A 27,606-nucleotide genomic window follows, 5' to 3' on the forward strand; every position below is an offset into this window, starting at 1 on the left:
CTCAAAAGTTGGAATGATTATATTTGAGCTCAACAATTTCTATTGATAAGAAAAATTTTAAACTAAAATCGATCCTAAGCTAAGTGACTCTGGGATTGTTAAGAATCGTGTATGTGTCGGTTTATGATTGGTTGGACTAATTAACAAAAGAAAAAAAACAGCTATTTTTTTTTCCCTCTCTCTTCCTCGTTTCTCCAATTCTCAAAAACGTGAAATCTATGCTGAAGGTTCGATCCGTCGAATTGAGAGAAAATATGAGTCGGAAATGAGTTTTGGATCTGTCGCTATCATCATTCCAGCGACGCCGGTGACCATCGACGTTTTCTGGTTCCCCAAATCGGAAAGTTAACCAAATCTCTGTGTTTGGTTCAAGGATGCTCTTATTTTGTTCCCATGGTACGCATCTCTCTGAAGTTCGAAGTGTAGATCGTGTTAATTTAGGGTTGTATTGATGTCTTTTGAATTAGGATTTGATGTTTAGCAAATTTTGAGTTTTATGATTTTTTTTCTATGTTTTTTTGTGAGATTAATTGGAAAACTTGCAACAGATGGTAGAGATATTAAAATAGAGATACTGTGTTTCTGTTCTTGATCAATGTTTGTATTTATGTTCTTCTAAAGCTTGAATCAGTTTGTGTTATCTTCTGTTATCAATGATCAAGTTTGTGTTATGTTCTTTCAAAGCTGTTATGGGTTTACATTATGGTCTGTGATCAATTATCAGTGTTTTTGTTTTGTTCTAATGTTTATGAGATTGATGGTTATGGTCTGTGATCAGTTATCAATGTTTGTGTTTATGTGTTATGGTCTGTGATCAATGGTTGTCTCTCTGTTTTTGTTGTTACTTGTGTTATGGTATGGTCTGATTGCTTTCTCTATGTTATGTGAGTTTCATGCGTTTTGTGGACATGTCTTTGTTATCAAGGTGTTGTCTTCCTTTTGGCCCAAGCTGGTTCGTACTTGACGAAAGTGAAATTTCAGATGCTGAACGTAACTGGTATGTCTCTTGCTGTTCTTGGTCACTACGGAGCCGCAGTTACTGATCTTGTGCTTCAAGGCCTTCAAGGCCTTCTGGTGAGCGTAGTACCAAAGCTCAAGTCACTCTTTGCCCAATTCTCTCAAACAGGTTATTCTCTTTTTGTTCTTATGTATATATATCCCTCGATGAATATAGTTCTCTGTATTTACACTTCTTATATCAAATAGTGTATATGGTTCATGTTAATTGCTTCTATCGACTATTGTAGCATTCAAGATTAGTCGTACCCTACCAACTTAAATTGTAAAATCACTAACAATTTAACATAAACAAATTTCGGAGTAGGATTGGTTAATAAATTGGGTATGTGCGTTCATATCATTCTTCGGACAACCAATAAATAGAAGGAGAATGACAGTTAGATAGGACACTGCGCGTTCATATCTTTTTTTGGCCCTTTCATCCCTTTTACCTTTATAGAAAAAGAAAAAGCAGAGAATGTGAACATACTTGTGTAGTTGTGTTTCCTTTTTTTCTCTGAATAATGTGTATTCGTGTTTACAATAGTATAAAATTTGTTAGATATTATATTTTGCAATTTATACGTCATAATATGCTGTCAGAAAAAAAGAAAAAGAAACATCATAATATTAACCTAAAAATTAGTTTAATTTGGCGAACTCACTCTTAAAATACCATAAACCAAAGGTTCAAAGTCTTGATTTTTCTTCAGTTATCATATACTAACATTTAAGACAATGAAAAATATTTTAGTTATAAGAATAACCATCAAAATTAGGTTCCGAATTTGAATCTGCATGACAACAATTTTCCTCTACGCTATAAAATTTGAACATGTCGTATTAAAATTAGAATGGGCTTAATTTTTGTTCGATTAGATTGATTCACATTTGAAACTAGTTGAACTAGTGAGTTTTAGCTGGTTAATTGATTTAGTCAGTCAAAAAAAAAATCATATCTTTTAATTTAATTACTGTTTTTGATAATCCAGAAACTATATATTATGAAGAGTATTAAGAAACATTATTTTATTAGGAGTTTTAATTATATAGAGTAAGTTTTGTATTAAAAAAAAAACTATTAGAAATTTAAAATTTATTTGATTTTTATGAAAATGAATAAAAAAGAAAAAGAAAAAAAGATGTAAGAGAGACTAAGAAAGAGAGAAAGAATTTGCAATTTAGTTGTTTATTTTAAATTAAATAACGGTTGGTAAATTAAGGAAACAGAGTGACAAAGAGAATTTAGACACACTGCAAGAAGAAGAATCTCACTTAGTCCTAGCCTCCTAGGGCCTAGGGGTGGAACCTACTACATGTCCCTTTCTTCTTCGTCTTCTTCCTCGTCTTCTTCCTCGTACTTTCTCACTTCCCCCATGTGAAAAAAGAAAAAAAAGAAAAAACCCTGAAACCAAAATCATCATCTACCAATCTATAATATAATGTCATATCTTTTAATTTAATTACTGTTTTGGATAATCCAGAAACTATATATTATGAAGAGTATTAAGAAACATTATTTTATTAGGAGTTTTAATTATATAGAGTAAGTTTTGTATTAAAAAAACTATTAGAAATTTAAAATTTATTTGATTTTTATGAAAATGAATAAAAAAGAAAAAGAAAAAAAGATGTAAGTAAGAGTAAGAAACTGGGAAAGAATTTGCTATTTAATGGAAATTAAGGAAACAGAGTGACAAAGAGAATTAGACACACTGCAAGAAGAAGAATCTCACTACCACTGGTGGAACCTACTACAATAAATAGAAGTTAGATAGGACAGTGCACGTTTGTATTAAGAATCTCACTTACTAGTCCCTTTCTTCTTCTTCCTCGTCCTTTCTCACTTCCCCCATGTGAAAACAAAAAAGAAAAAAACCCTGAAACCAAAATCATCATCTTCCATATATAATGTCATCGTCTCAGTCGAACAACAACAACACTATCTCTTCCGTCTAATTCCCACCGGAGCCCGTGTTTCCTTTCACCAATCCAAACACAACAACAACTCCGTCTCAGCCCTTCATCACCGGACCTTCTTCGCCTCCTCCGCTAATGGATGTTATGCTTGTTCTAATCTTGGTACCTATGCTTGTTGTAATCGGAAATTTTATCTGCGTATGTTTCTATATAAGAAAGAAGTGGAAGATGATGATGAAGAAGAAGAGGATGAGAAGAGATGCTGAAGCTGCCATTAATGGAGGAGACTCACTAGATCCCACAGGTATCTTTTTTTAACTTTAGGGTTTCTTTAATTCTCATTGAAAAAATCCAATCTTCTTATTTTAAAACTTAATATTCGATTCCTCTGTTTCTTATTCAGTTAATAATCTTCAGCAACTGAACCATGAAAGTAGTTCATCAGTGATTGGACAAAACTTGTTTACATATGAAGATTTGTCTAGAGCAACTAGTGATTTCTCCGACAGTAACCTTATTGGACAAGGTGGGTTTGGTTATGTTCACAGAGGAGTTCTTGTTGATGGAACTGAGGTTGCTATTAAGCAGCTTAAAGTTGGGAGTGGACAAGGCGAACGCGAGTTTCAAGCCGAGATACAGACTATTAGTAGAGTTCATCACAGGCATCTTGTTTCTCTTTTTGGTTATTGTAGAATTGATTCTCTAAGACTGCTTGTTTATGAGTTTGTGCCTAACAAGACTCTCGAGTTTCATTTGCACGGTGAGCTCTTTGACTTTGGTTAATGGTTATGATGATATGGTTTGTGTGGCTTATGTTTTGATGTTTGTAGAGAAAGGGAGACCTGTACTGGAGTGGACAAAGAGGATGAAGATTGCTTTAGGTGCAGCTAAAGGATTGTCATACTTACATGAATACTGTAAGTAATGTTCACTCTTGTTTCTGATGTTTTTCTTTTGGGTCCTTTGGTGTCAATTTGTCAAAGAGATTTGGTTTTGTTTTAGGTTATCCGAAAACAATACACCGGGATGTGAAGGCTGCAAATATTCTGATTGACCATAGCTACGAGGCAAAGGTACTCTAAAAACTTGTAAAGATTATAAATTTCTTCAAGAGAAGTACTAATATTGTTGAACTTGATTCTTCATCAGTTGGCAGATTTTGGACTCGCCAGGACTTATTTAGACACTGATACTCATGTTTCCACTCGGGTTATGGGAACGTTCGGGTATGAAACGCTCTTTTCTCTACGCAATCATCAAATTATAAACAACTTATAACGCTCTCTTGAACTTCTTCTCTTCTTATGGTTTTATTGTGTGATGCAGTTACTTGGCTCCTGAATATGCTTCTTCAGGGAAACTCACTGATAAATCAGATGTTTTCTCATTTGGAGTGGTGCTTCTAGAATTGATAACCGGGCGCCGACCTATTCATAATTCGCAGCCTTTTGCAGATGGTGGAAGCATTGTTGATTGGGTTAGTACCTTTATTAGCACCAAAACCTCAATTTTTAATAGGCTTCTAAAAATTTAACCTCCATGCTATAGGCAAGACCTTTGATGATACAAGCTCTAAATGGTGGTAGCGTTGACGGTCTTGTTGACCCGCAATTAGAGTATGACTTTGATATCAGCGAAATGAAGAGAATGGTTGCGTGCGCTGCTGCTTGTGTCCGTCATTCAGCAAAACACCGCCCAAAAATGAGCCAGGTACTATTTCAAACTGAAAACTTTTTGGCAACATTTTTCACCTCAAACTTGGATAAAAAACGAAACTTGTGGTGATTGTTCTTCGGACACTTGCAGATAGTTCGAGCATTTGAAGGAAACATATCGATACATGACCTAACCGAAGGATCTGCTCCACGACTTGAAGAAATTCAAGAAATTGGCATATGAAAGCCAGACATTTGGTAGTAGCACTTCAAAAAATATATGAAAAAGTAAACATAATTAGTAGACCCATCAGACCGTTACATAATTATTAGACCCATTTGAAGATTTCTTTAGTATATATAAACCTATAAACTAGTAATTAGTAATTAGTATTGATTTGAGGTTTCGTGTTTTAGGTTTGTGAATCGCAAATTTAGTAATCAGTATAAACTATAAAGCAACGATTGGAGCAGATTTTTTTAACTAAAGAGGTTCAAATTGGTGACAGAATCTTCATTTTACAGGTGCAATGTGTTTGTCTCTTTATTGTTTGTTTGAATGATACAAACATTTTATATGATTCTGATTGGATCTTTCATAGGTTCGTAACTTTTTGAGTCTATCCATTTTTTTTTTTTTGGTCAAATTGAGTCTATCTATAATGCAGTAAAAGTTAAAATCTTGCTTTGTGAATTGCATACCAGGTTGTGTGTGTTATTTATTATTAACAAGATACTCTCTTTTGAATCTCTTAAATACATTCATTATACAGATTTGGGATACTGCTGGGCAAAAAAGATTCCAGAGTTTGGGAGTCGCGTTTTACAGATTAGCGAATTGTTGAGTCAGACGACCTTTGGCGTCTATAAGGCACTGAGACGAACTAAAATGACGTCGTTTTAGTCAATTTTATTGTCGCGTAGATGCTACGAGTTGTCTGATTTAGCATTGTTAAACTCCGACCTAACACCATTCGGATATATGTTTTGACAACATTTTATATAATTCAGGTAACAAATTTGAACTTTAACATGGTTGAAGTGTAAGTATAAAAAAGCGTTTGACAAATAGTTGGAGTTGATTTTAACCGTTTTCACTATATTTTACAACAAATATGTCATAATAAGTTGTCAAAATAGAAAGTTAGGATTTTGCACCATCGTCCCTTCATTCCGAGCTTCAAGCCTTGAGTTGGGCCATGAAGTCGATTCTTGCTGGAGGAATTGTCTGCCAATGTTTCGAGACAGATTGCACATAATTAATTGTGATGGTACAGAATCCTGATTTGTGGCCGATTTTCTCCCATCTATTAGAAGACTTCAGCTTGCTGAGATCTTTCTACCCATCATTCTCCCTGACCAGGATCCCGCGTAAGTCAAACTTGAGGACGGACTGCCTTACCCGTTTTTCGCGTACTTTATCTTCGGCAACTTCTTTTGTAAACGCTTTTTCACCAGTTTAGGCAACCAATCTTAATGTTCTTTTTCTTGGTTGATAAAAAAAAAAAGTTAGATTATTATATTATTAAATTACAAAGTTGAATTTAATATAGAAAAACACTCTTAAACCATAGAGGCATAAACCATGTCTTAATTTTCTAAAACTAACTAAATACTACATTGAAGGCAGAGAAAAATATTCTGCTTGTTTATGAGTTTGTGCCTAACAAGACTCTTGAGTTTCATTTGCACGGTGAAGAGCTCTTTAAAACTATGGTTATGATTCTATGGTTTGTGTGTGGCTTTTGTTTTAAAACTATGGTGATGTTTGTAGAGAAAGAGAGACCTGTACTGGAGTGGACAAGGAGGATGAAGATTGCTTTGGGTGTGGCTAAAGGATTGTCATACTTACATGAAGATTGTAAGTAATATTCACATTTGTTTCTGATGTTTTTCTTTTGGGTTCTTTGGTGTCAATTTGACAAAGAGATTCGTTTTGTATCAGGTAAACCTAAAACAATACACCGGGATGTGAAGGCTGCAAATATTCTAATTGACCATAGCTACGAGGCAATGGTACTCTACAAATTTGTAACGATTATACATTTCTTCAAGATTTCTACTAATAATGTTGAACTTGATGCTTCATTAGTTAGCAGATTATGGACTCGCCAGGTCTTATTTAGACACTGATACTCATGTATCCACTCGGGTTATGGGAACGTTCGGGTATGAAACGCTCTTTTCTCTACGCAATCATCAAATTATAAACAACTTATAACGCTCTCTTGAACTTCTTCTTTTCTTATGGTTTTATTGTGTGATACAGTTACTTGGCTCCTGAATATGCTTCTTCAGGGAAACTCACTGATAAATCAGATGTTTTCTCGTTTGGAGTGGTGCTTCTCGAACTGATATCCGGGCGCCGACCTATTGATAATTCGCAGCCTTTTGCAGATGGTGAAAGCATTGTTGATTGGGTTGGTAATCTTGTTTTACCTTTATTAGCACCAAACCCTCAACTTTCTTAATAAGCTTCTAAATTTAACCCTCCATGCAATAGGAAAAACCTTTGATGACACAAGCTCTAAATGGTGGTATCTTTGACGGTCTCGTTGACCCGCGGTTAGAGGATGAGTTTGATATCAGCGAAATGACGAGAATGGTTGCTTGCGCTGCTGCTAGTGTCCGGCATTCAGCAAAACGCCGCCCAAAAGTGAGCCAGGTACTATATCAAACTGTTACTTTTTGGCAACATTTTCACTTCGAACTTGTGGTGATTGCTCTTTGGACACACTTGCATATAGTTCGAGCATTTGAAGGAAACATATTTCTAGATGACCTAACGGAAGGCTCTGCTCCAGGACACAGCACTATTTACAGCTTAGATGGGAGCCCAGATTATAGCTCAACACAATACAAAGAAGATTTGAAGAAATTCAGGAGAATGGCATATGAAAGCCAGACGTTTGGTAGTAGCGAATGCAGCGGTTGACTAGCGACAACGGTCAGAACCCATCAGGGTCATCTACCATCACCGAAGGCAACCGTACAACGCAAGAGATCGAACCGGAGAAGAAAACGAACGATACTATAACTTAAAAAAAGAGGATTCATTTTCGTAAATAGACTATTAAATAACACATTTATTATTCACGCGCTTTCACGTTTTACTTCATGTGTGTGACTCTAATCAAAACTGCCTAAATTTGCACGTGAATATTTTTTTTTTTAGTATGGTGTGAACTGTGAAGATATTATCTATGGTTTTACTTCTTTTGGGTTATACATATGATTTTGAAGAAAAAAGACACTAATGACTTTGTTGATTTGTAAAATGAAATCCCATCAAAATATATATATATATATATATATATATATGCAAATATATATATTTGTAAAACATGGTGTGTAAGGAACATTAGTCAATGGTACTTAAAAAAATGAAAAAGTAAACATAATTAGACCCATTAATAATTACTTTCTAATTTAATTTTTATAGTAAACTTAGTGAATGACTAAATAAAGGAAGGGTAGTATAGGAAACAAAAAGATTTAAAATAGTGTACGTTGTTGTTATTTAGCGAATATTGTTTACTTCTTTTTTTTAATTTTTTTCTGCAATTTCACTTCTCTCAACTTAAATCACACGAAAAAAGAGAAAACAAAACAAAAACAGAGAAGACAGTTTTTTTGGTCTTAAAAAAAACCAAATAAGCTCAAATTCATCAATGTCTTCTTGCCTAAGAATTCTTCTTAAGGTTATTATTTTTGGTGATAGCGGGTACACTTTTCCACATCTCTTCGATTTCTACATTTTTGTTGTTGTTTTACATAGATTTGATTTGATGTGCCCATTGTTGTTTCTTGTGGACAGAGTTGGAAAGACTGTTATAAAGCAAGACTCGATGCCCCTTCTCATTACAATATGTTACGAATATATACAAGTGTATATGAATGTTGCGCAAGTAATATCAATACATATATGGAAACCGAATAATATTTATTTCCTTGTCTATCACTCTTTCGCAGTTTTAGCGTTGTTGGGTATGACGCTGAGATTGTTGCGAAATTCTGTAAACAAAGGTGTTTGAAGTTCATTGGTGAATATGTCCACGTACTGGTGCGACGATGGGACGTGGAGAACACGAACGATTCCGAGTGCTATGCGTTCGCAAACAAAGTGCAGGTCAATCTCAACATGCTTGGTTCGTTGATGTTGGACAGGGTTAGTGGAGAGGTAGACCGCGCTGACGTTGTCACAGTAGACTAAGGTGGCTGTTGCCAAGGGACAATGCAGGTCGAATAGAATATTCCGGAGCCAGGTTGTTTCAGCTACGGCATTGGCAACACCTCGGTATTCAGCTTCCGCACTGGGCCGGGACACAGTGTGTTGGCGCTTGGCGAACCATGAAATGAGGTTGTCGCCGTGAAAAATGCAATAGTTAAAGGTAGAACGGCATGTGGAAGGGCAACCTGCCCAGTCGGCGTCCATGTAGGCCACCACATCGGTAGTTTTTGATGGATATAGCTGCAACCCGAAGTCTAGTGTGCCCTTAATGTACCATAAGATCCGTTTGAGGGCTTTGTAGTGAATCTCCCTAGGATCGTGCATAAATATACAAAATTTCTGAACGGCAAAGGAGATGTCCTGATGTGATCACGGGTTCGACCTCCTGACCGAGACGACCGAGACGCCCCGGACGGCTCCGAGGCGCATGACCGAGACACGCCGAGAAGGACTGAGGCATTGCACCATGCACAATACGACGCTCGGCCAACGTTCCAGTGATCCTCCCAAGAGCAAGACCAAGTCACCTAACAGACAACTCAAGCCAAGCCCCAACCTTTGCACCAAGGACTCTTGGCTAGCATCACCTTTGAAGAGCCTTGAGTCGCGACCAGCTTTGGGAAGCTTGATTCGCGTGTCTTCACCATCACGCTAGTGTGAAGACGCCTCTAAGCCATTAGACGGAGCTGTACTCCTTTTCCTACTTTGGGTTTGCCCCAATGGGTTTACCAAAAATGTTTTAACGAGGCAGCAAACTCTAGTGCATCTCCACTTCGATCCCACTTGGCTCATGACCTTGAAACACCTAAAGAAAGACTTAGGAGCCAAGGAAGTGAAGATTATATCACCACGCCCCAACCAATGACGTGGCGACCCTATCCCCTTCCTTCTTTGAATTTATTCTAGACTCTTCTATGACCGTTGTATATTGGTCATTGCATTGAGTCACTTTTGCTTTTGCTTTAGGACAAGTGTGTGGTTTAGATCAAGGCCACGTATTCTAGGGTTAAGAGTCTCCATTTGTAAGCCTCACTATATAAAGGCATCAACCCTCATTGTAAAAGGAGACTTGAAGTATTGAATTAAATTTCACAAAGAGAGAATCTTTGTTCTTGTCTCACCTCTCTCCTTAGCCCAAGTCTAGGACTTGGCTCTTGAGAAACCCTAAGAGATTCACGAACCGGGTTCGTAATCTCTTATTCGACAGTATCAAGAGACGAGCCAGCCCTCTTGTGTCGTCGCATCGATCCACCTCTATCCACCATCCATCTCTTTCGTTCCACCTTCACAAGCCTCGAGTTCTCTTCCACAAGTTCTCGAGTTTATCTTCGATTCACCTTCGCAGTCTTAAGTTCTTTGTCATCAGATCTCGAGTCTCCATCAATCCATCACACATCGCTTCCACCCTCATTTCCCTGAGCCCTGCCGAGAACTGCATCCGCTCAGCCGTATCCGTACGTCTCGACAAGGCTTCTCGACCATTCACACAAACCGCTCGTTGGAATCACCTCGTTTCTCGTTTTTGTTTCTTGAATCCTCCCTGGATTCATCTCGTTGAAGCTTGGCCGAGGAAACTTCCACCGATCTCGACTTGACCGAAAACGCATCATCCCACCATTCCGCATCCGCGACCGAAGGTCACATCAGCTTGGTATCATAGCTGTAAAAGCTCCTGACTCTAAGGTTGTGTCTTTCTAACCCACAAACTCATCTCTTTTGGTCAAAGTTTGGATCTTGAGCATTTGTGTTAGATTTGTTAGCTTAGTCTTGTCAGTTTGTGTAGTTTGTTCTTAGGTTTAAATTGGTGTTGAGTTGTGTTGCTTTAGGATCGTTTGCTTTCGTTTGCTTAGGTTGTTAGTTTCCTGTTCGTTTTATTTTGTTCTTGCTGTTCTTTCGTGTTCTTGAGTTGTTGCTTTTAGATCGCTAAAGATAGGACCTTATTGCAAAAATGTGTTAGTCTCTTTAGTCATAAAGCAATTTTTGTCTTCTTGTGCTTTTGCATTTTCTTTTTTTTTGTTTGGGTCATAGGTTTGAATTTCTTTGAGCTGTGATCAATCATTTGTGTGACAAGAGAAATATATCTTGTTTGGTCCTTGAACTTAAGATACTCACGAATATTCTTTTCTTTTGTTTTTGACGAGGTACTATTTCCGCATCACAGCCGATCCACCGATCGAGCCATCGGTCGTACCGTCCAGCGCACGTATCATCTTCCGCGTATCATCACCCAACGCTCGCATCACCGGCCATCCGTACCAACCATCCGTATCAATCGTCAGCACTGTCGTCCGTACCGTCGCCGACCGTACCGTCGACCGAACCTAGTTCCCGAGTCGTGATCGATAGCCGATGCTTGAGTCAACTTGACCGAGTATGGAGTTTGAAGATTTTAACTCCGATGACGATCCATGGTACGACGAACTCCAAGGCACCGATCCAGAATCCGAGGCTACCGAGGATGAACAAAGGTACGACGAGGGCTATAAAGAAGAGCATGGATCACCGAACTACTATTGGCCGTCTAGTTCACAAGCTATGCGTCAAAGCCAGCCCATGGTGAGTCCTTACGAAGAGTCCGATGGTGACAACTGGGGACGTTACTACGCACCACCCCAGTATCACCGAGAGGCCAAGGAAAAGTTCCCAAGATGCGTCCGAAGAACTTCGACCTGGTCACCGTACGCAACATTCAGCAAGTCTAGCCGCGGTCAAGACAAAGCCAAGGCGAGCCTAGAGCGATCTCGGACTAAGTCAAGGGAGCAAGCCTCAAGGAAGCCGATGCATTCTCCCGGAGCACCAAGTTTCACGGACGAGTTGACTGAAACAAGGTTTATATGGTGGTGGGTGAATGATGGTGGATGTATGCAATGATGATATATGAATGGAATGATGGATGGGTGTTTCAATTCCCCTTATGCTATTGCAGTACAAGAGGTATCAATCCTAAATGAGTGTTTGTGAACAGATAAGATGTGCATATGAATCTAAGTTAAGACAAATGTAATGATTGTTTGTCAATAATAATCCTAAGAATGAAATGTAAAGATGCAGAAAGTAAACTACAAGAACCAAGAACTAAATGCAAATGAAATTGAATGATTGAAACTGTAATGAAGCAAGAACAGAAATAGAAACTACTACTAATGAACTAATGCAAGACAATTAATGAACTGAAAACTAAATGTATGCAACTGGAATGAAACAGGAATGAAACAAGACAATCACAAATCATAAACACAAGTTCTGGGGATGAACTCGAGCAAGCACTCGACCGAGTGTAGGTCAAGTGGGAGGTCGAGCTGGTTGAATCCGGAAAACAGAGCAACACTAAAACCAAACAAACAACAAGCAAGCTACGAGATTAAGACTTTAAAATCAATAAACAAAGAAGGTTCCTGAGGATGGATTCATGGGAAGAACTAATCATTGTGGTTATCTAACTTGGTCAACAAATCTCAAGCAAACTTTGAGCTAATCTCTAGACATATAAATCTAAGACAAGTTTCTCCCACTCTCATGGTCAAGAAACAATCAAACCTATGCAATTCTAGACTTGTTCTCACACAGTAAAGAATCTACACAAGCAGGCATTAAGCAATACATCTCAAACCAAACAAGACCTCTAATCTCTTAGCAAGCCTAATGGTAAGCTCTAGATCTAGCCTTATCTATGCTTCTTAAACATTGGTGTGATGCTAAGGAGCTTGAAATCAGATCCTAACCTCTCAGTTCAAGATCAGCCTTAAGAACATCTAGCCTAGAAGAGATCTACAACAATCAAGCTTGACCAAATCACATAAACCACAAGATCAATCCTTCCTAACCCATCCTCAAGATCCTAAGAAGACTACTCACAACAAGACATGATGAAACAAATCAAAAACCCAGAAAATATTGAAACTTGCATTATTAGAAAGATAAAACTGAGATCTTCAATATTAATCAAAGGATGAAACTCAAATTCTCAATATTAAGAAAGTTATTGAACCAACAATATTGAAGAATCTAAGAGTTTTCTTAAACATGTACAAAATCTAAATAAAATGCAAAAGGAATAATGCTAAAAAAGGTAAAAACTAGGTTTTTGAGAATATCTAAAAAGCTGGACCTCTTTGGTGGCTGCAGGTACAAGGTCTTATATAGTGGGGAAGTGGAAGCTCTAAAAATAGAAAAAGTCAAAGCAGTCAACGGCTCGGTCAACTCGACCTGTGCTCGGTCGAGCTAGGGGTCGAGCTAGGGGTCGAGCTGGCTTCTCACGTGCAATCTCCACTCGGTCGAGTCCTCCTCAGCACACGGTCGAGTGTCTGGTCGAGTGTGCGGTCGAGTTGGACTCCGGACCTTGTTGTTTCAGCCTTAACTCCCTTGTTTCCTCCTCAAGATTGCTTCACATCTCTTCTCCATTGCTTCCATGCTCCTTGAGCTCCAAAATCACCTGTTTATGCATGAAAAGATGCAAATGCAATGCAACTAAGCCCTAATGCATGATTGGATCTAAAGCTACACAATAATGGCCTAAATGGATAGAAAAAGATGCAAAAGATGTGAATAAACTAAGGGAAAACAAGGCAAAATATATGAACATCATTGACCGGCATTCAAGCTCAACTCCGACATCTTGGAGATTTGTTGGACCAGGTAGAGTCATCATACACTCGCGGGGAGTCATCGCGGCACCAACACACGGCCCTTGTGGCTACGCCAATGCCGGATCCACGAGTTCATCATCGGCCGGAGCAAGATGAGTTGACAAGGAACAGGCCGAGGTCCAAGGTGATTAAGGCCGACGCACAAATGGCGCAAGCTGACCCGGAGCTGAGCATAGGACTGGAGTTCGATCAACCAGTCGGTCCTGAAGGAGTCATTGGCCCGGGAGGAATCATAGAGACGCCAGCCGAGCCTCCCGACCATTCAGATTGTGTACTCGGAGATACAAGTCCCAACCGATGCGCGGACCAAGGTCAAATCGCGACAGCTCTCGATTAAGACCGAGCAACCTATCGAACACCGCTTCCAGAGCCAACCATGGTACGTGATCCCACCACCAACACGCGTACTAAGCAATTAGTCGAGGCCAGAGAGGAGCTCTCCCGCGGAAACGAAGTCATATGCGGAGTTCCCTTGTTAAGACCATCTCCAATGGTTTTCTCTATTTTTTCCTCTATAATAGAGTAACTCTATAATAGAGGTGAGTTTTACTCCATTGGTTCTCTATTCTCACCTCTAAAATAGAGATTGCTATTTTTTCCTCTATTATAGAGGAACCTTTGTAAAAAAAAATAGGGTTCCCCTATAAATAGAGAAAAAAATAGCAATCTCTATTTTAGATGTGAGAATAGAGGACCATTGGAGTATAACTCCCCTATTCTCACCTCTAAAATAGAACTCCTCTATTATAGAGGCAAAAATAGAGGACCATTGGAGATCCCCTAATGGGGAATTTCAAGCTCAAGGAGCCACCGGAGATGGCCATTGATGGATTTTTGCACTCGGTGCTGTTCATGACTACCTCGAGTAGTATGCTCCAGCTGGGAGTCGCCTATACCGAGCCATCCTTCTCCACTCTTAGCGCCAAGGCCTTTACCGCACAAGGTCATATGGCGATGCATTTGATCAACTTTGGTGCGGACCAAAATTATGTGTGGAATCCTCGAGAGCTTCAACAACCAACCACGGTACATTTGGGGATCGCAGCGCTCAATCCCACTGGCCTAACCGGGGAAGTCTTATCCTTTTACCTTAAGGCCTTACTGTTTCCTTTTGATCCCGGTATAAATTAAACCGCAGTTGAACTTTTGATGCTACTGATTTGTGGTTTTTTTCTTATGTTGATCTAGTGAAAGGCAAAGTTTTGAGGTCAAAACTTCTATAAGAGGGAGGGAATGATGTGATCACGGGTTCGACCTCCTGACTGAGACGACTGAGACGCCCCGGACGGCTCAGAGGCGCATGACCGAGATGCGCCGAGAAGGACCGAGGCATTGCACCGTGCACAATATGACGCTCGGCCAACGTTCCAGTGATCCTCTCGAGAGCAAGACCAAGTCACCTAACGGACAACTCAAGCCAAGCCCCAACCTTTGCACCAAGGAACCTTGGCTAGCATCACCTTTGAAGAGCCTTTAGTCGCGACCAGCTTTGGGAAGCTTGATTCGCGTGTCTTCACCATCAAGCTAGTGTGAAGACACCTCTAAGCCATTAGACGGAGCTGTACTCTTTTTCCTACTTTGGGTTTGTCCCAATGGGTTTATCAAAGAGGTTTTAACGAGGCAGCAAACTCTAGTGCATCTCCACTTCGATCCCACTTGGCTCATGACCTTGAAACACCTAAAGAAAGACTTAGGAGCCAAGGAAGTGAAGATTATATCACCACGCCCCAACCAATGACGTGGCGACCCTATCCCCTTCCTTCTTTGAATTTATTCTAGACTCTTCTATGACCGTTGTATATTGGTCATTGCTTTGAGTCACTTTTGCTTTTGCTTTAAGACAAGTGTGTGGTTTAGATCAAGGCCATGTATTCTAGGGTTAAGAGTCTCCATTTGTAAGCCTCACTATATAAAGGCATCAACCCTCATTGTAAAAGGAGACTTGAAGTATTGAATTAAATTTCACAAAGAGAGAATCTTTGTTCTTGTCTCACCTCTCTCCTTAGCCCAAGTCTAGGACTTGGCTCTTGAGAAATCCTAAGAGATTCACGAACCGGGTTCGTAATCTCTTAGTTGACCGTATCAAGAGACGAGCCAGCCCTCTTGTGTCGCCGCATCGATCCACCGTCCATCTCTTTCGTTCCACCTTCACAAGCCTCGAGTTCTCTTCCACAAGTTCTCGAGTTTATCTTCGATTCACCTTCGCAGTCTTTAGTTCTTTGTCATCAGATCTCGAGTCTCCATCGATCCCTCACACGTCGCTTCCACCCTCATTTCCCCGAGCCCTGCCGAGAACCGCATCCGCTCAGCCGTATCCGTACGTCTCGACAAGGCTTCTCGACCGTTCACACAAACCGCTCATTGGAATCACCTCGTTTCTCGTTTTTGTTGTTTGAATCACCGCTGATGGAGCGTCGTAGCAAGCAAACATGATCTGGTTTGTCGAGATCACGGAAGCCTGGTGGTTGATGCATATAGACTGTTTCATCAAGAGTGCCGTTAAGGAATGCGTTTTTTACATCAAGTTGGTGGATCGGCCACTGTCGAGAGAGAGAGAGATATTAAGGACGAGTCGGATAGTAGCCGGCTTCACGACATGACTGAATGTTTCATCATAATCCACACCGACTTCTTGTGATTTCTCGTTTGCGACTAAGCGGGCCTTTTACCTTGAAAGGTTGCCATCTGGACCAAATTTATGCCTAAAGAGCCACATTGAACACACAATATTAGTGTTTTCGGGGCATGGTACGAGACCCCACATCTTCTTTTTAATTTGAGAATCATATTTCTCATGCATGGCTGGATTCCAGTTAGGATCCTCTAAAGCTTTAAGGTAGGAGAGAAATAATGGTAGTATGGAGAGAGAGGGGTTGTTTCAATTTTGAAATACCTTGTTTGCTGCGTGTCACCATGGGGTGAGATGTCGCAGGTGGAGGTGGAGGAGCAATTGACGGATCCGGCGAGGGTACCAGTTCCGGAGGATTAGGTGGATGTGTAGGTGTTGTAGGTTCGACTGGTGGTGCATGGAGAAGGCGAAGAAGAGGAGAAGGGGAGATAGGCATTTGTGTAGTAGTGTCGGAGGGAGGAGTTGATGTGATATTGGAGAAAGGAAAAGTGGATTCATCAAAGGTAACATGACGAGAAATGATTACCTTGCGAGTGTTGATGTCAAGGCAACAATATCCTTTGTGATTAGTTGGATATCCAAGGTAGTCACAAGTAGTGGATCGAGGAGATACTTTGTGTAGTGCGACGGGAAGGAGGTTGGGATAACACAAGCAACCGAAGACCCGAAGGTGAGTGTAAACTGTGGGCTTGTGAAGAGTTTAGTGTAGGGTGTGTCTTTGTTGATGGAGAATGATGGGAGGATATTAAAGAGGTGAGTAGCCGTCATGATGGCCTCTACCCAATAGGAATGTGGCATGGACGCTTGGAAAAGAAGGGAACGAACACAATTGTTAAGTGTTCAGTGCGTCCTTTTGGCTTTGCCATTTTGCTGGGAGGTGTGAGTGGAAGAGAAACAAGGAACGATTCCATGAGTGGAAAGATGAGAGAGGAATGTGTTGTTTTGATATTCACCACCATTATCGCATTGCAACGCTTTTATACTACGGCCAAATTTATTAGAGACATAAGCCATGAATTGTAAGAATGTGGAGAATACATCAGATTTCTTTCATCAAGAAAAAACCCAAAGAAAATGAGTAAATTGATCAATGTAAATGATGTAATATTTGAATCCTTTGATGCTGGAAACCGGTGAGGTCCAGACATCGGAATGAATTATTTCAAATGGTTCAGAAACAGTAGAAATAACAGAATCAAAAGGTAAACAAATGTGTTTCCCTAACTGACAAGCATGACAAAGAGGCATGTCAGTTTTAGAGCAATTTATTGAAGAAGAAGAAATAAGAGATTGAAGAGTAATGTTTCCCACATGACCGAGACGATGATGCCACAACAGAGTGTTGGGAACCGTTGAAATCATGGCTTGTGGAGAGGACGAAGATGGAGAAGCCGATGGTGGTGACATAATGGAGTAGAGAGGGCCAGGGCTGTTACATCAGAGAAGCTTGATCCGGGTAAGATAGTCCTTTATACACAAACCAAACAGATCAAATTCCACAGAAACAAGTTATATTTAGTAAATTGATGTACTGAGACAAGATTTTTGATGATGGAGGGACAAACAAAGACATTCTTAAGATGTAAAGGTCGGTGTTTAGACATGATAAAAGAGTTACCAAAAGCATTTGTAGGAATAAAGGATCCATTACTGACTACAACCGATGGGGAAGAGCTCGAATTAAAAAGAGAATGTAGGGTACCTGGTTGGGCCGTGAAGTGGAACGTTGCGCCAGTGTCCATATACCAGTTACCATCTACGGGATCTTGCACTGTCATCGTTCCAAATGCAACGGCGAGGCTCGGTGGGAGTTGTGTTGGTTGGACAACAGGAGGCGGTGTGTATAGAGAGGAACCAAGGACACCAGCAGCAGCGGGATTGGTGGCTGTTAGATACACCATCAGAGGTTGTTGTGTCCAGTTTCATTGTGGCCACGGCGAGGTCGAAACCGGTGGTTGGGACCACGGAGGAGGCATACACCAGTTAGTGCCCCAATTCAAGTTATGTTGACCACGTCCTCTGCCATTGTAACTCCGTCCGCGGCCACGTCCTCGACCACCGTTGTAGTTGCCGCCGTTGTAGTGACCCCTGGTAGAGTTGTCATGATGAGTGTTGGTGTTGTGGCCTGAAAATGTGTACAACGCACTCTGAGAGGAAGAGTTAGATGAAAGCAGAGGTTGTTTTGACTTGTTTGGACAGACGACGTTCCTCCTCGGCAAGCATGAAGCTAGCAACGACAAATGATGGGAAGGGTTGGCGATGTTTGATGATGTTCACGATGTTTCGGTGAGACCGTTAAGCATGCATATGCATGACGACGGCATGCTCAGTTACAGTAGAGTCGACATTGGCCAATAGGTCGGAGAGAGTCTTCAACTTCTGACAATAGTCATGGACAGAGAGATCACCGATGGTGAGTGAGCGGAGTTCATTGTCAAGTTGAATAGCTCTTGCCTCCTTGTTGTCTCTAAAGAGATTCTCGATCGATTCCCAGATCTGGCGAGCGCTGCTACAGGTTTTGAGAATAGTGTCGAGAAGAGAGGGGGATATGGTGCCGTAGATCCACATTTTAAGGAGTGTCCTCGTCATTGGCTGGAGTGGATGTGCCATCAAGATGACCTTACACACCGAAGCTGTAGCAGTGAGTTTCAAAGTGTTCACGCCATGCGTTGTAATTCATCTTCTGCATGTCGACTACGAGAGGGATGTGTGACTTAATGTGAGTCACCGTGAAGACCTTGTCAACCGCCTGAGCCATTGAACAAGAAAGGTTTAGTGACGGGTAAGTAAGAAGAAAATGGAGAGTGAAGATCTAGAGGTTGTAAGAGAAAACAAAGAAGAATAAAAGAATCGAGAGAATGCAAGAGGAGGAAGAAGAAGAAAGAAACCGGCGCAGGTTTTTTTTTTGTAATTAGGTTTTTTCTTAGGGCTCTGATACCATGTTTACAAAGCAAAACTTGATGCCCCTTATCATTACAATATGTTACGAATATATACAAGTGTGTATGAATGTTGCGCAAGTAATATCAATACATATATGGAAACAGAATAATACTTATTCCCTTGTTTATCAAAGACTTCGTTGATGAATCAATATGTTTTCTAGATCTATTTCTCTTTTATTTGTTATGTTTTGTTTTGTTGATAAAATCTTAAATTTTTCTGTATTGATTTGAGGTTTCATGTTTTAGGTTTGTGAATCACAAATTTAGTAATTAGTATAAAGCAACGATTGGAGCAGATTTTTTGACTAAAGAGGTTCAACTTGATGACAAAATCTTCACCATACAGGTGCAATATGTGTTTGTGTCTTGTAGAATTAGGTATTGAACAGACTTGGATTTATTAATCAACTTGACAAATCTATATATACAAGTTTAACTCTAGAGTTTAAGGTTTAACATAAACCGTCATAGACATTAGAGGCCCAATATACAAAACCTAACATATGACTCTAATACTCCTCCTCACGTTTGAGTGTGAAGATCCTAAACACCCAACTTGGACATCAGATAAAGAAATTATGGACGACCAAAAGCTTTGGTCAAAATTTAACCTAAAAATTAGTTTAATTTGGCGAACAAACTCTTAAGATAACACAAACCACAGGTCCATGAGGAACGTCGACCTTTCGGACTTTGTAACCCAAAATAGACTGGAAAAGTAATTTCAACAACAAAAAGGTACTTCAAAGTGGTATCCTTTTTTGTGATATTCACCTAAAGAGTAGAGAAACACATAATAGACTTACCTTGCTAAGGTTGTTAAGTGCAGGTCTTCTAAGCTTTCGTGCATTTGAATACTTGAATACAAGTGCAGTATCAATTACTTTGGGATGATCTATCTTTAACACTCGGATCAAAAGTACCCATAAATTTGTAGCCGAAAACCAATACCCACTGGTTTATATTACTGAATATTATATTTACACCAACGAACCAATTAGACTGAATATTATATTACTTTTTAGTTCGTTGGTGGCATCATTCAATTTTTAGTCAAAATGAAGAAACACGTTGATCACTTTAAGTCACCTAATCAAATTAAAATTCAATGATTTCTTTTAAATTACAGCCTATCATTATTTCGAAAATTAATTTTTAATCAAAAAGTCTTATATTGAAGAACCTTATACTTTCTTTTATATATATAGATTATGAATATTTAGTCTAACCAAATCCACGCCTACTTCACCATTTCAAGGCGTCTTATTGAAACATCCTTTTCTCATGTACGTTCTTAACATCTAGTTTTTTTTTGTAATGCGTAAAGGCTCTCTTTGTTGTTTACTAAGCTACAATTATTGACTTCGATTATACCGAGTTTTAGATTCATGGAATTCTAAGTTTGGAAATTTTAGAAACTTTTTTCTCTTTCCTCTGAATACAGATCATTAGATACTACTTTAAGATTGAAATTTGGAAGTATATAGCCAAACTCTGTAAAATAAAATTTCCAAAATATGTCGTTGATGTATTCTTCATCTTCAACATATAATTGGTTCTTTGTTAACAACGTACACGGTGAGGGATTTTTGTAACATCTGAGGTAACTGATTTTGGTAAATGACATTGTTATGCTCTACGTAAGATGTTGATGACAGCATTATAGATATTTCTATTAATTCATTAATCTATGTTATGTGTAGATAATTTAAATTTTTATTTTCACGCATTGTAGAAGTGTGATGGGAGAATTTTATGATATATCATGCTGAAAGAACTTGATGAAAGTACTACAACTAGCATTTCACTGGACTACCGCTAAACAATAAAGATATTTGTTTGTCACACTATTCTTATTTTGTGAAATTGGCAGCTAAAATAATGGATCGTTATTGGAAATATCTTGCAGAGATATCCGGAACATTCAACACAAGAATTTAACTCGTTGACAAAAAAAAAAAAAGAATTTAACTTTATAAATATGCAATTTCAAAAGCAAATAACGTTAAAACTATGTGTTAATAAAGATACATATATATATATATATATGTATATATATATATATATGTATATAACATATATATATAATTCTAATATGATTAATATTTAAAAGATTTCAATGAATTATAAAAATAATAAACATCTCGCTAATCATATAAAAGAAAAGTATAGTAGAGTACAAGAAAACAAGAGCATCAACACTTATTACTGTGATAATACCGTTTGGAGTTAAATACATTTGGGTTATTTTTTTAATCAATATATATATATATATATATATGTTTACGTAAAAAGAAAAAAAAAATCTGAAATAATGTATAGATAAAGCATTTGGGCTAAAAATAGAGATAAAATATTTTGAAAGGATTTAAAGGTTAGTAACATAAAATCAATGTTTAAAATCAAATAGTTTATATATATATATATATATATATTTTACAAATCATAGCAAGTTAATAAAAACTAAATTAGTAGAAAAATAGAAATAGTAAATTTCAATACTAACTTTATATAGTTATGTTTTATAAAAAGAAATTCAAATATAAAATTAATTATCAAAGTTAACTATTATTAAACAATCAGCTTTTCCGTGCAGTTGACGCACGGATCGCTGATTGAAGTTTCCACATGTGAAATGGATCTGTCCAACTGCCCCAACACGTAGTGCTATTAACCAATGTAAGATTGATTGATATTTTATTTTACTCCTTTAAATTATTTCTGTCAATGGTTAATATAATTCGTTTTGAAACTGTTTTGATAAATATGACCAGCAACACACAGGCTTAGATGACTCAGAAGCACATGTGGCAGAGCTTCTAAAAGCTGAACCAGAACACGGTAAAATAGTAGTCTATTAGTTACTTATTTTATTTTTATTGTGCAACTAAGTACACTATAACCTCCATAAATTAATAGTTTTTAAATTAATATTTTTTATAAATTAATAAATTCTTCTAATCTCAAGTTGGGTTGATGTGAAAAGGACATAATTCAATAAAATAATAAAATAATTTTTTTTTTAGAAGTTTTATGTAAACATATAATCCCATTAATATCATAAATTAATAATGATATAAACTAATATATATATATATAAGAAAATTTAGTGAAATATAATTCTAGTGTTGTTTGACTATTCTTGATTTGTATTTTCGTTGGAGTTCATCTCTAATTATTTTTATTTCATCAAAAATTGTGGTTAAAAGAGAAGCTTCCAAAGGTTGTATGACCGTCTATATGCTTTTGCTGTTTGAGTTTATTTTTAATACAATTTGGATTGTCATGGTAGTTATCTATTACATGAGACACGTTTTTGAAGCCTTATATAAAAAGAGAATTAAATTGTCAAAATAGTATAAATGACACTGGCAGTTTAACCCTTTGGATCAAACAATTCACTCGCAAACATTATTACTCTTCAAAGAAAGAGACTCACGGTGGTTGCAGCTAGATTTATATGGCTATAAGCACACTCACACAAAGAAAATTTGGGAAAATCTAAAAAAGCTTTGTGAATATTAACCTTGCAATTAAAGCATTGGATATTAAAAACACTTCTAATATTAATACACATGAATCCTACAACAACAACAACATTGTGTTCTCGACATGATCATGAATCGCAAGTACGGTAACAGCATAACGATTCTTCCTGGTTACTTCGTCCCGCCTAGTACCTTGGATTTCAACTCTTCTAAAGAAGTTTCGATTCATGACATGATAGATTCCACCATGAAACTTCACCATGAAGTTTCGATTCATGGCACTTGGACATGATAGAATCTTTCGGACCTGATGTCGAAACTGAGCAATACAGTTTCACCACGGTCGAAAGTCCTCCCAATGTCATCAGTTTCAGCACAGCTGGCCTTTTTCGTAATCCTAGTTAAGCCAATAGAATATACCGAAATTGTCTAGGTCGTGAATATTAAACATTAACACTAAAATTTTAACATTTTGGTCTAAAAACTTGACATTGTTTTCTATACATTAAAAAAAATTGGTCTCATGAATAGATTACATATCCTAGTGGAAGTATCTTTTATCAGCTGGTATCTCTAGAGATGTATACGCATAATACAGAGTGGTGGTGATGGGCCTCAAATACCTGTTCGTAGGCCCGTTCGTATGAAGCGACCAAACCCACGTTACGAGGATTAGCGGGTCGGCGAGTTTCATGGTTTTGGTTTTTGGTTTTTGTGTTTTATTATTTTCATGTGATAAGGCTAAGGGCTTGACTGGTTCAAACGCTGCGGTTGCGGTTGCGGTTGCGGGAGATTGCGGAAGCGGGCGATTGCGGTTTCAAGCGTTATTAAGCGTTTTGAACGACTGGTTTAGCGGTTTAAAATTGATGCGTTTGCGGGAGGTTTACGACTGGTTGACCAGCGGGTGCAATAGCGGTTGGAACATAAATAAATGTGATATATAATTATATAAATGTTTTAAAATATCAAAAACTTTATTAAACTTGATTTATAATTAAAATTTATTAAAAATACTAAAATAATTATTTTAAAAACAAATAAATTTCATAGTGAAATACTTATTACTTTATGCATTTGACTTTTTACCAAAACTTTAATCAAGTAATTTGATAAATGACTAAACATATGTTTTAGATCGTAGATCTTCTTTCTCAAATCTCACACACTCAATAAGTTCTGTGGGGCAGTATTTGCATCGGTAGTAATGATAAAGCGAGAGTTGAGAAGAGTCACTCGTGATTTGTTTTATATTTTTCACAAATAATCTTATTTACTTAAATTTCTGATGAAATGTTATATTTATTTAGATTTTTTTGAACTTATGTGCGATGTGCCATTAAATTTACATCAAGTTTTCCGGGTTATTGTTAATTGAAATCTTATTTTCTTTCAATTGTTTATTTTTTAATATTCTCAATCGTATCCGTAGTTCATTTTCTCCTATCCTTAATGAATAAAATTGTTAGGTAAAAGATATATATAAAAAATATTTCATTATCATTGATTTGTTTCAAGTTAAAAAAAAAAAAAAAATTCCAAACGCAAACGCCTGCAACCGCAAACGCTTGCGGGAAGCAGCTTTTGGAATTCAGTGGTTGGGAGCGATTGGGAGCGGCTGGGAGCGATTGGAAGCGGTTTGTGTGATTGGCACCAATCGCTAGCAACCGCTACCACCCGCAAACGCAGCGTTTGCGGGAGGTAGCGGGAGAACCAGTCGACACCTAAGTCATATCACGTTTTGGCTTTATCATATCACGTTTTGACTTTCTAGGATTTGGTGTTATCTCTTCTTCAACCTCTAGAACTCAATAGTTCTATTCTCTATAAAACCCAGAAAAGTTATTAAAAAGAGGTAGTTTTAACTACCCATTAAAAAACCTTGTGTCTTATGTTTTACTCTCTGATTGGGACCTATCAACTTGGTATCAGAGCAGTTCTTGCTTCGCTTTTTGATCCGGACCACTTGTGTTATCAATAAGCACATCTACCTCTAGTAGCGACAAGTTTGATCTGGACCACTTCCTTGGTGGTGTCAAGCATGGCCGGTACTAACAAAGAAAGGATTGAAGATTTGGAGTCTAACGTGATGGAGCTGAAGGAGGAGGTTCAACAGATGAACCAGGGATTCACTAGTAGATTCCAGGCGATGGAGGAGGCTATGGATAGGCTTACCGCAGCGGTAAACGCTAGCCATGATAACGATGGAAGTGTCCTGCGTACCACTGCGCGGACAACAACACCAGAACAGCAGTTACAAGCGGCGGTGCATCGAGGGGACGTAGCTAACCCAACTCAGGCGGGAAGGACAGTGAAGCTTGACTTTCCCAGGTTCCAAGAAGGGGATCCGACGGCTTGGTTAAGCAAGGTCAAACAATACTTTGACTACAACCGTACACCGGTGGATCAAAAAGTAGGGTTTGCGTCGTACCACCTGGAGGATGAGGCCAATGAATGGTGGCAGGCTACTTCAAAGACGTTAAGAGATGACGCTATCGTCATCACTTGGCAAGTTTTTGAAGAAGAATTGTGGGTAAGGTTCGGGCCAGCCGAAGGAGAAGACTTTGATGAAGCATTGTCGAAGATCCAGCAAAACGGTACCTTGCATGAGTACCAACGCGAGTTTGAGAGACTCCAGAACAAGGTCGAAGGATGGACACAAAAGGCGCTAATAGGTACGTACATCGGCGGATTGGATCCAATCATAGCCGACAGTGTTCGCATGTTTAGGCCAAAAACGTTAAAAGAAGTTCTGAATCTCACAAGGATGAAAGATGAGCAACTTCAACGCCAGAGACGGAAGTTTAGACCGTCGGGTCAAAGAACGGGCATGACAAACACTCCCTATCGCCCGAGCTCGTTGAAGGAGACTGAGCCTCCGCCTAAGGAAACCAACTCGCGAACTCCACGAAAACTCAGCTCGAAAGAGCTAAAACGTAAGCGGAGTCTAGGGTTGTGTTTCAGCTGTGATGAGAAATTCATTCCTGGACACAAATGTAAGCAGCCTCAACTCTTTGTCATGGAGGGCGAAGACGATGAGGAGGATGAGGATGCAGGAGCTGAGGTTGATCAAGTATAGAAACCGGAAATCACCGTGTATGCGTTAACCGGTTGGGATGCGCCTCAAACGCTGCGGCTCCAGGCACGAATCGGGAAGCACCAACTAACAGCGTTGGTCGACAGTGGGTCCACCCACAACTTCATATGTTTGAAGGCAGTACAGGAGCTGAAGATTCCCCTTACGCCGGTAAAACCCTTTGCAGTTAAGGTGGCAGATGGTAAGCCGTTGCAGTGTCGGGGAAAGTTGGAGAAGGTTATGGTCAGTGTAGGAGGTGTGTTGTTTGCAATTACCTTGTACGCGTTGCCATTGGTTGGATTGGATGTCGTTTTGGGTGTGCAATGGCTTAGTTCCCTAGGTCCAATTACATGTGATTGGAAAGCCCAAACTTTTGAGTTTACCTGGGCTGGCGAGATCCATAAACTCTCGGGCCATCAGACGAAACTGCAGGAGGCCGGACCGGTGAAATGGATAAGGAAGCCCGTCATGGTGGTACCATGTTCGCGATTCACGTTGGTGAAACCGTGAATAAGGAAGACCGGATCCATCATGACATGCGACCACTCCTACGTCAGTATGAAGATCTCTTCCAACCACCCACTGAGCTGCCTCCCAAAAGGATGATTGAGCATCGAATACCCTTGAAAGAAGGCACAGACCCTATCAATGTGCGTCCCTACCGGTATGCCCACTTCCAAAAAGATGAAATCGAGAAGCAAGTTGCGGACATGTTACATTCGGGGATCATCAGGTCAAGTTCAAGTCCGTTCTCGTCTCCGGTCTTGTTGGTTAAAAAGAAGGATGGCTCCTGGAGGTTTTGCACCGACTATCGGGCACTCAATCTCGCCACTATCAGAGACAGGTTTCCAATTCCGACGGTGGATGATATGTTAGATGAGTTACATGGAGCGTCATTTTTTACTAAGTTGGACTTGACCGCGGGTTACCACCAAGTCCGCATGCATGAGGACGATGTGCCAAAAATGGTGTTCCACACCCATAACAGCCATTATGAGTACTTGGTTATGCCGTTTGGGCTTTGCAATGCTCCCTCTACATTCCAGGCGCTCATGAATGAGATTTTTCGACCCTTCTTGCAACAGTTTGTGCTGGTCTTTTTGGACGATATATTGGTGTATAGTGCAACGTGGGTAGAGCATTTGGAGCATGTTGAGCGTGTCTTTGCGGTTTTACGTCAGCATAAGCTCGCTGTCAAGTTTAAGAAGTGTGACTTTGGGCAGAGAGAGTTGGAGTACTTGGGGCATATCATCTCGGATGAGGGTGTCAAAGTCGACCAAACTAAGATTCAGGCGATGCTTGATTGGCCGGTACCCACCACTATCACAGAGCTACGTGGGTTCCTAGGATTGACAGGGTACTACCGTAAGTTTGTGAAGGACTACGGTCTGATCGCTAGGCCTCTGACGAATCGGCTTCGCAAGGGTGGTTTCACTTGGGGACCGGAGGCCGAGGAGGCATTTGCTGCCCTCAAAACGGCACTCACTACCACTCCAACATTGGCTTTACCTGATTTTGCGATTCCCTTTGTTATCCAAACTGATGCATCGGGTGAGGGAATTGGGGCGGTGCTGTCTCAGAATGACCGTCCTATTGCATTCATGGGCAGATCGTTGGGTGTGGCTAAGCATTTGTGATCAACTTATGCAAGGGAGATGCTGGCCATTATCATAGCAATCCGGACTTGGCGGCCATATTTGTTGGGACGTCGGTTTGTGATACAGACGGACCAGTGTAGTTTGCCGCACCTATTGGAGCAACGGATCCTGACTCCCGAACAACAAAAATGGATGGGTAAGTTAGTCGGGTATGACTATGAAATCACGTATCGTCCGGGTCGGACCAATGCTGCGGCAGATGCGTTGTCTCGTGTGGTGGGAAGCCCTGTACTCAATGCGGTGTTCGTCCAGCAAACAACACTGTGGGACGACATACGGCAACTAGCGGTGTCGGATGAGTACATGCAGCGTGTAGGTAAGCTGGCTACTGTGAATCCGGGAAACCCCTACTCATGGCGTAA

The 27,606-nt window shown here is 39.4% G+C and overlaps 2 protein-coding genes and 1 long non-coding RNA gene across 6 annotated transcripts; all 3 read left to right on the forward strand.

The window, feature by feature from the left end:
* The first annotated feature begins 133 nt into the window (after positions 1-133).
* On the forward strand, positions 134-1,249 carry LOC147924842 (uncharacterized). The gene is made up of 2 exons (XR_015586395.1): positions 134-396; positions 926-1,249. It is a non-coding gene; the product is annotated as an uncharacterized LOC147924842 (long non-coding RNA).
* Positions 1,250-2,771: 1,522 nt separating this feature from the next.
* On the forward strand, positions 2,772-5,666 carry LOC104758553 (proline-rich receptor-like protein kinase PERK15). 3 transcript variants are annotated; one of them, XM_087494436.1, is made up of 9 exons: positions 2,772-3,223; positions 3,323-3,679; positions 3,750-3,836; positions 3,922-3,992; positions 4,069-4,145; positions 4,246-4,396; positions 4,468-4,629; positions 4,726-4,862; positions 5,348-5,666. In XM_087494436.1, the coding sequence occupies exons 1-8, from the start codon at positions 3,055-3,057 to the stop codon at positions 4,816-4,818; spliced, it is 1,167 nt and encodes a 388-aa protein (XP_087350562.1). In that variant the 5' UTR covers positions 2,772-3,054; the 3' UTR covers positions 4,819-4,862; positions 5,348-5,666. The 3 variants fall into 3 exon arrangements, with proteins under 3 accessions (XP_087350562.1, XP_087350563.1, XP_019095022.1); XM_087494437.1 differs by having other exon boundaries at positions 4,726-4,832; XM_019239477.2 differs by lacking the exon at positions 5,348-5,666 and having other exon boundaries at positions 4,726-5,096.
* A 559-nt stretch (positions 5,667-6,225) lies between these two features.
* Positions 6,226-7,749, forward strand: LOC147924843 (proline-rich receptor-like protein kinase PERK15). Of its 2 annotated transcripts, XM_087494440.1 has the most exons (6): positions 6,255-6,435; positions 6,520-6,590; positions 6,667-6,743; positions 6,844-6,994; positions 7,078-7,239; positions 7,379-7,749. In XM_087494440.1, the coding sequence occupies exons 1-6, from the start codon at positions 6,288-6,290 to the stop codon at positions 7,400-7,402; spliced, it is 633 nt and encodes a 210-aa protein (XP_087350566.1). In that variant the 5' UTR covers positions 6,255-6,287; the 3' UTR covers positions 7,403-7,749. The 2 variants fall into 2 exon arrangements, with proteins under 2 accessions (XP_087350567.1, XP_087350566.1); XM_087494441.1 differs by having other exon boundaries at positions 6,226-6,435; positions 7,078-7,630.
* The last annotated feature ends 19,857 nt before the right edge of the window (positions 7,750-27,606 follow it).

This window comes from Camelina sativa, chromosome 17 (assembly GCF_030686135.1).
Source record: "Camelina sativa cultivar CO46 ecotype springtype chromosome 17, ASM3068613v1".
In the NCBI taxonomy this organism is placed as follows: Eukaryota; Viridiplantae; Streptophyta; class Magnoliopsida; order Brassicales; family Brassicaceae; genus Camelina; species Camelina sativa.

Excerpts from the sequence above, each read along its gene's own strand:
- LOC147924843 (XM_087494441.1), top strand. The coding sequence starts at position 6,288 with ATGGTTATGATTCTATGGTTTGTGTGTGGCTTTTGTTTTAAAACTATG. Across the intron at positions 6,744-6,843 it reads CGGGTTATGGGAACGTTCGG|TTACTTGGCTCCTGAATATG; the intron begins GTATGAAACGCT and ends TGTGTGATACAG. Across the intron at positions 6,995-7,077 it reads GTGAAAGCATTGTTGATTGG|GAAAAACCTTTGATGACACA; the intron begins GTTGGTAATCTT and ends TCCATGCAATAG.
- LOC104758553 (XM_087494436.1), top strand. The coding sequence starts at position 3,055 with ATGGATGTTATGCTTGTTCTAATCTTGGTACCTATGCTTGTTGTAATC. Across the intron at positions 3,993-4,068 it reads ACCATAGCTACGAGGCAAAG|TTGGCAGATTTTGGACTCGC; the intron begins GTACTCTAAAAA and ends ATTCTTCATCAG. Across the intron at positions 4,397-4,467 it reads GTGGAAGCATTGTTGATTGG|GCAAGACCTTTGATGATACA; the intron begins GTTAGTACCTTT and ends TCCATGCTATAG.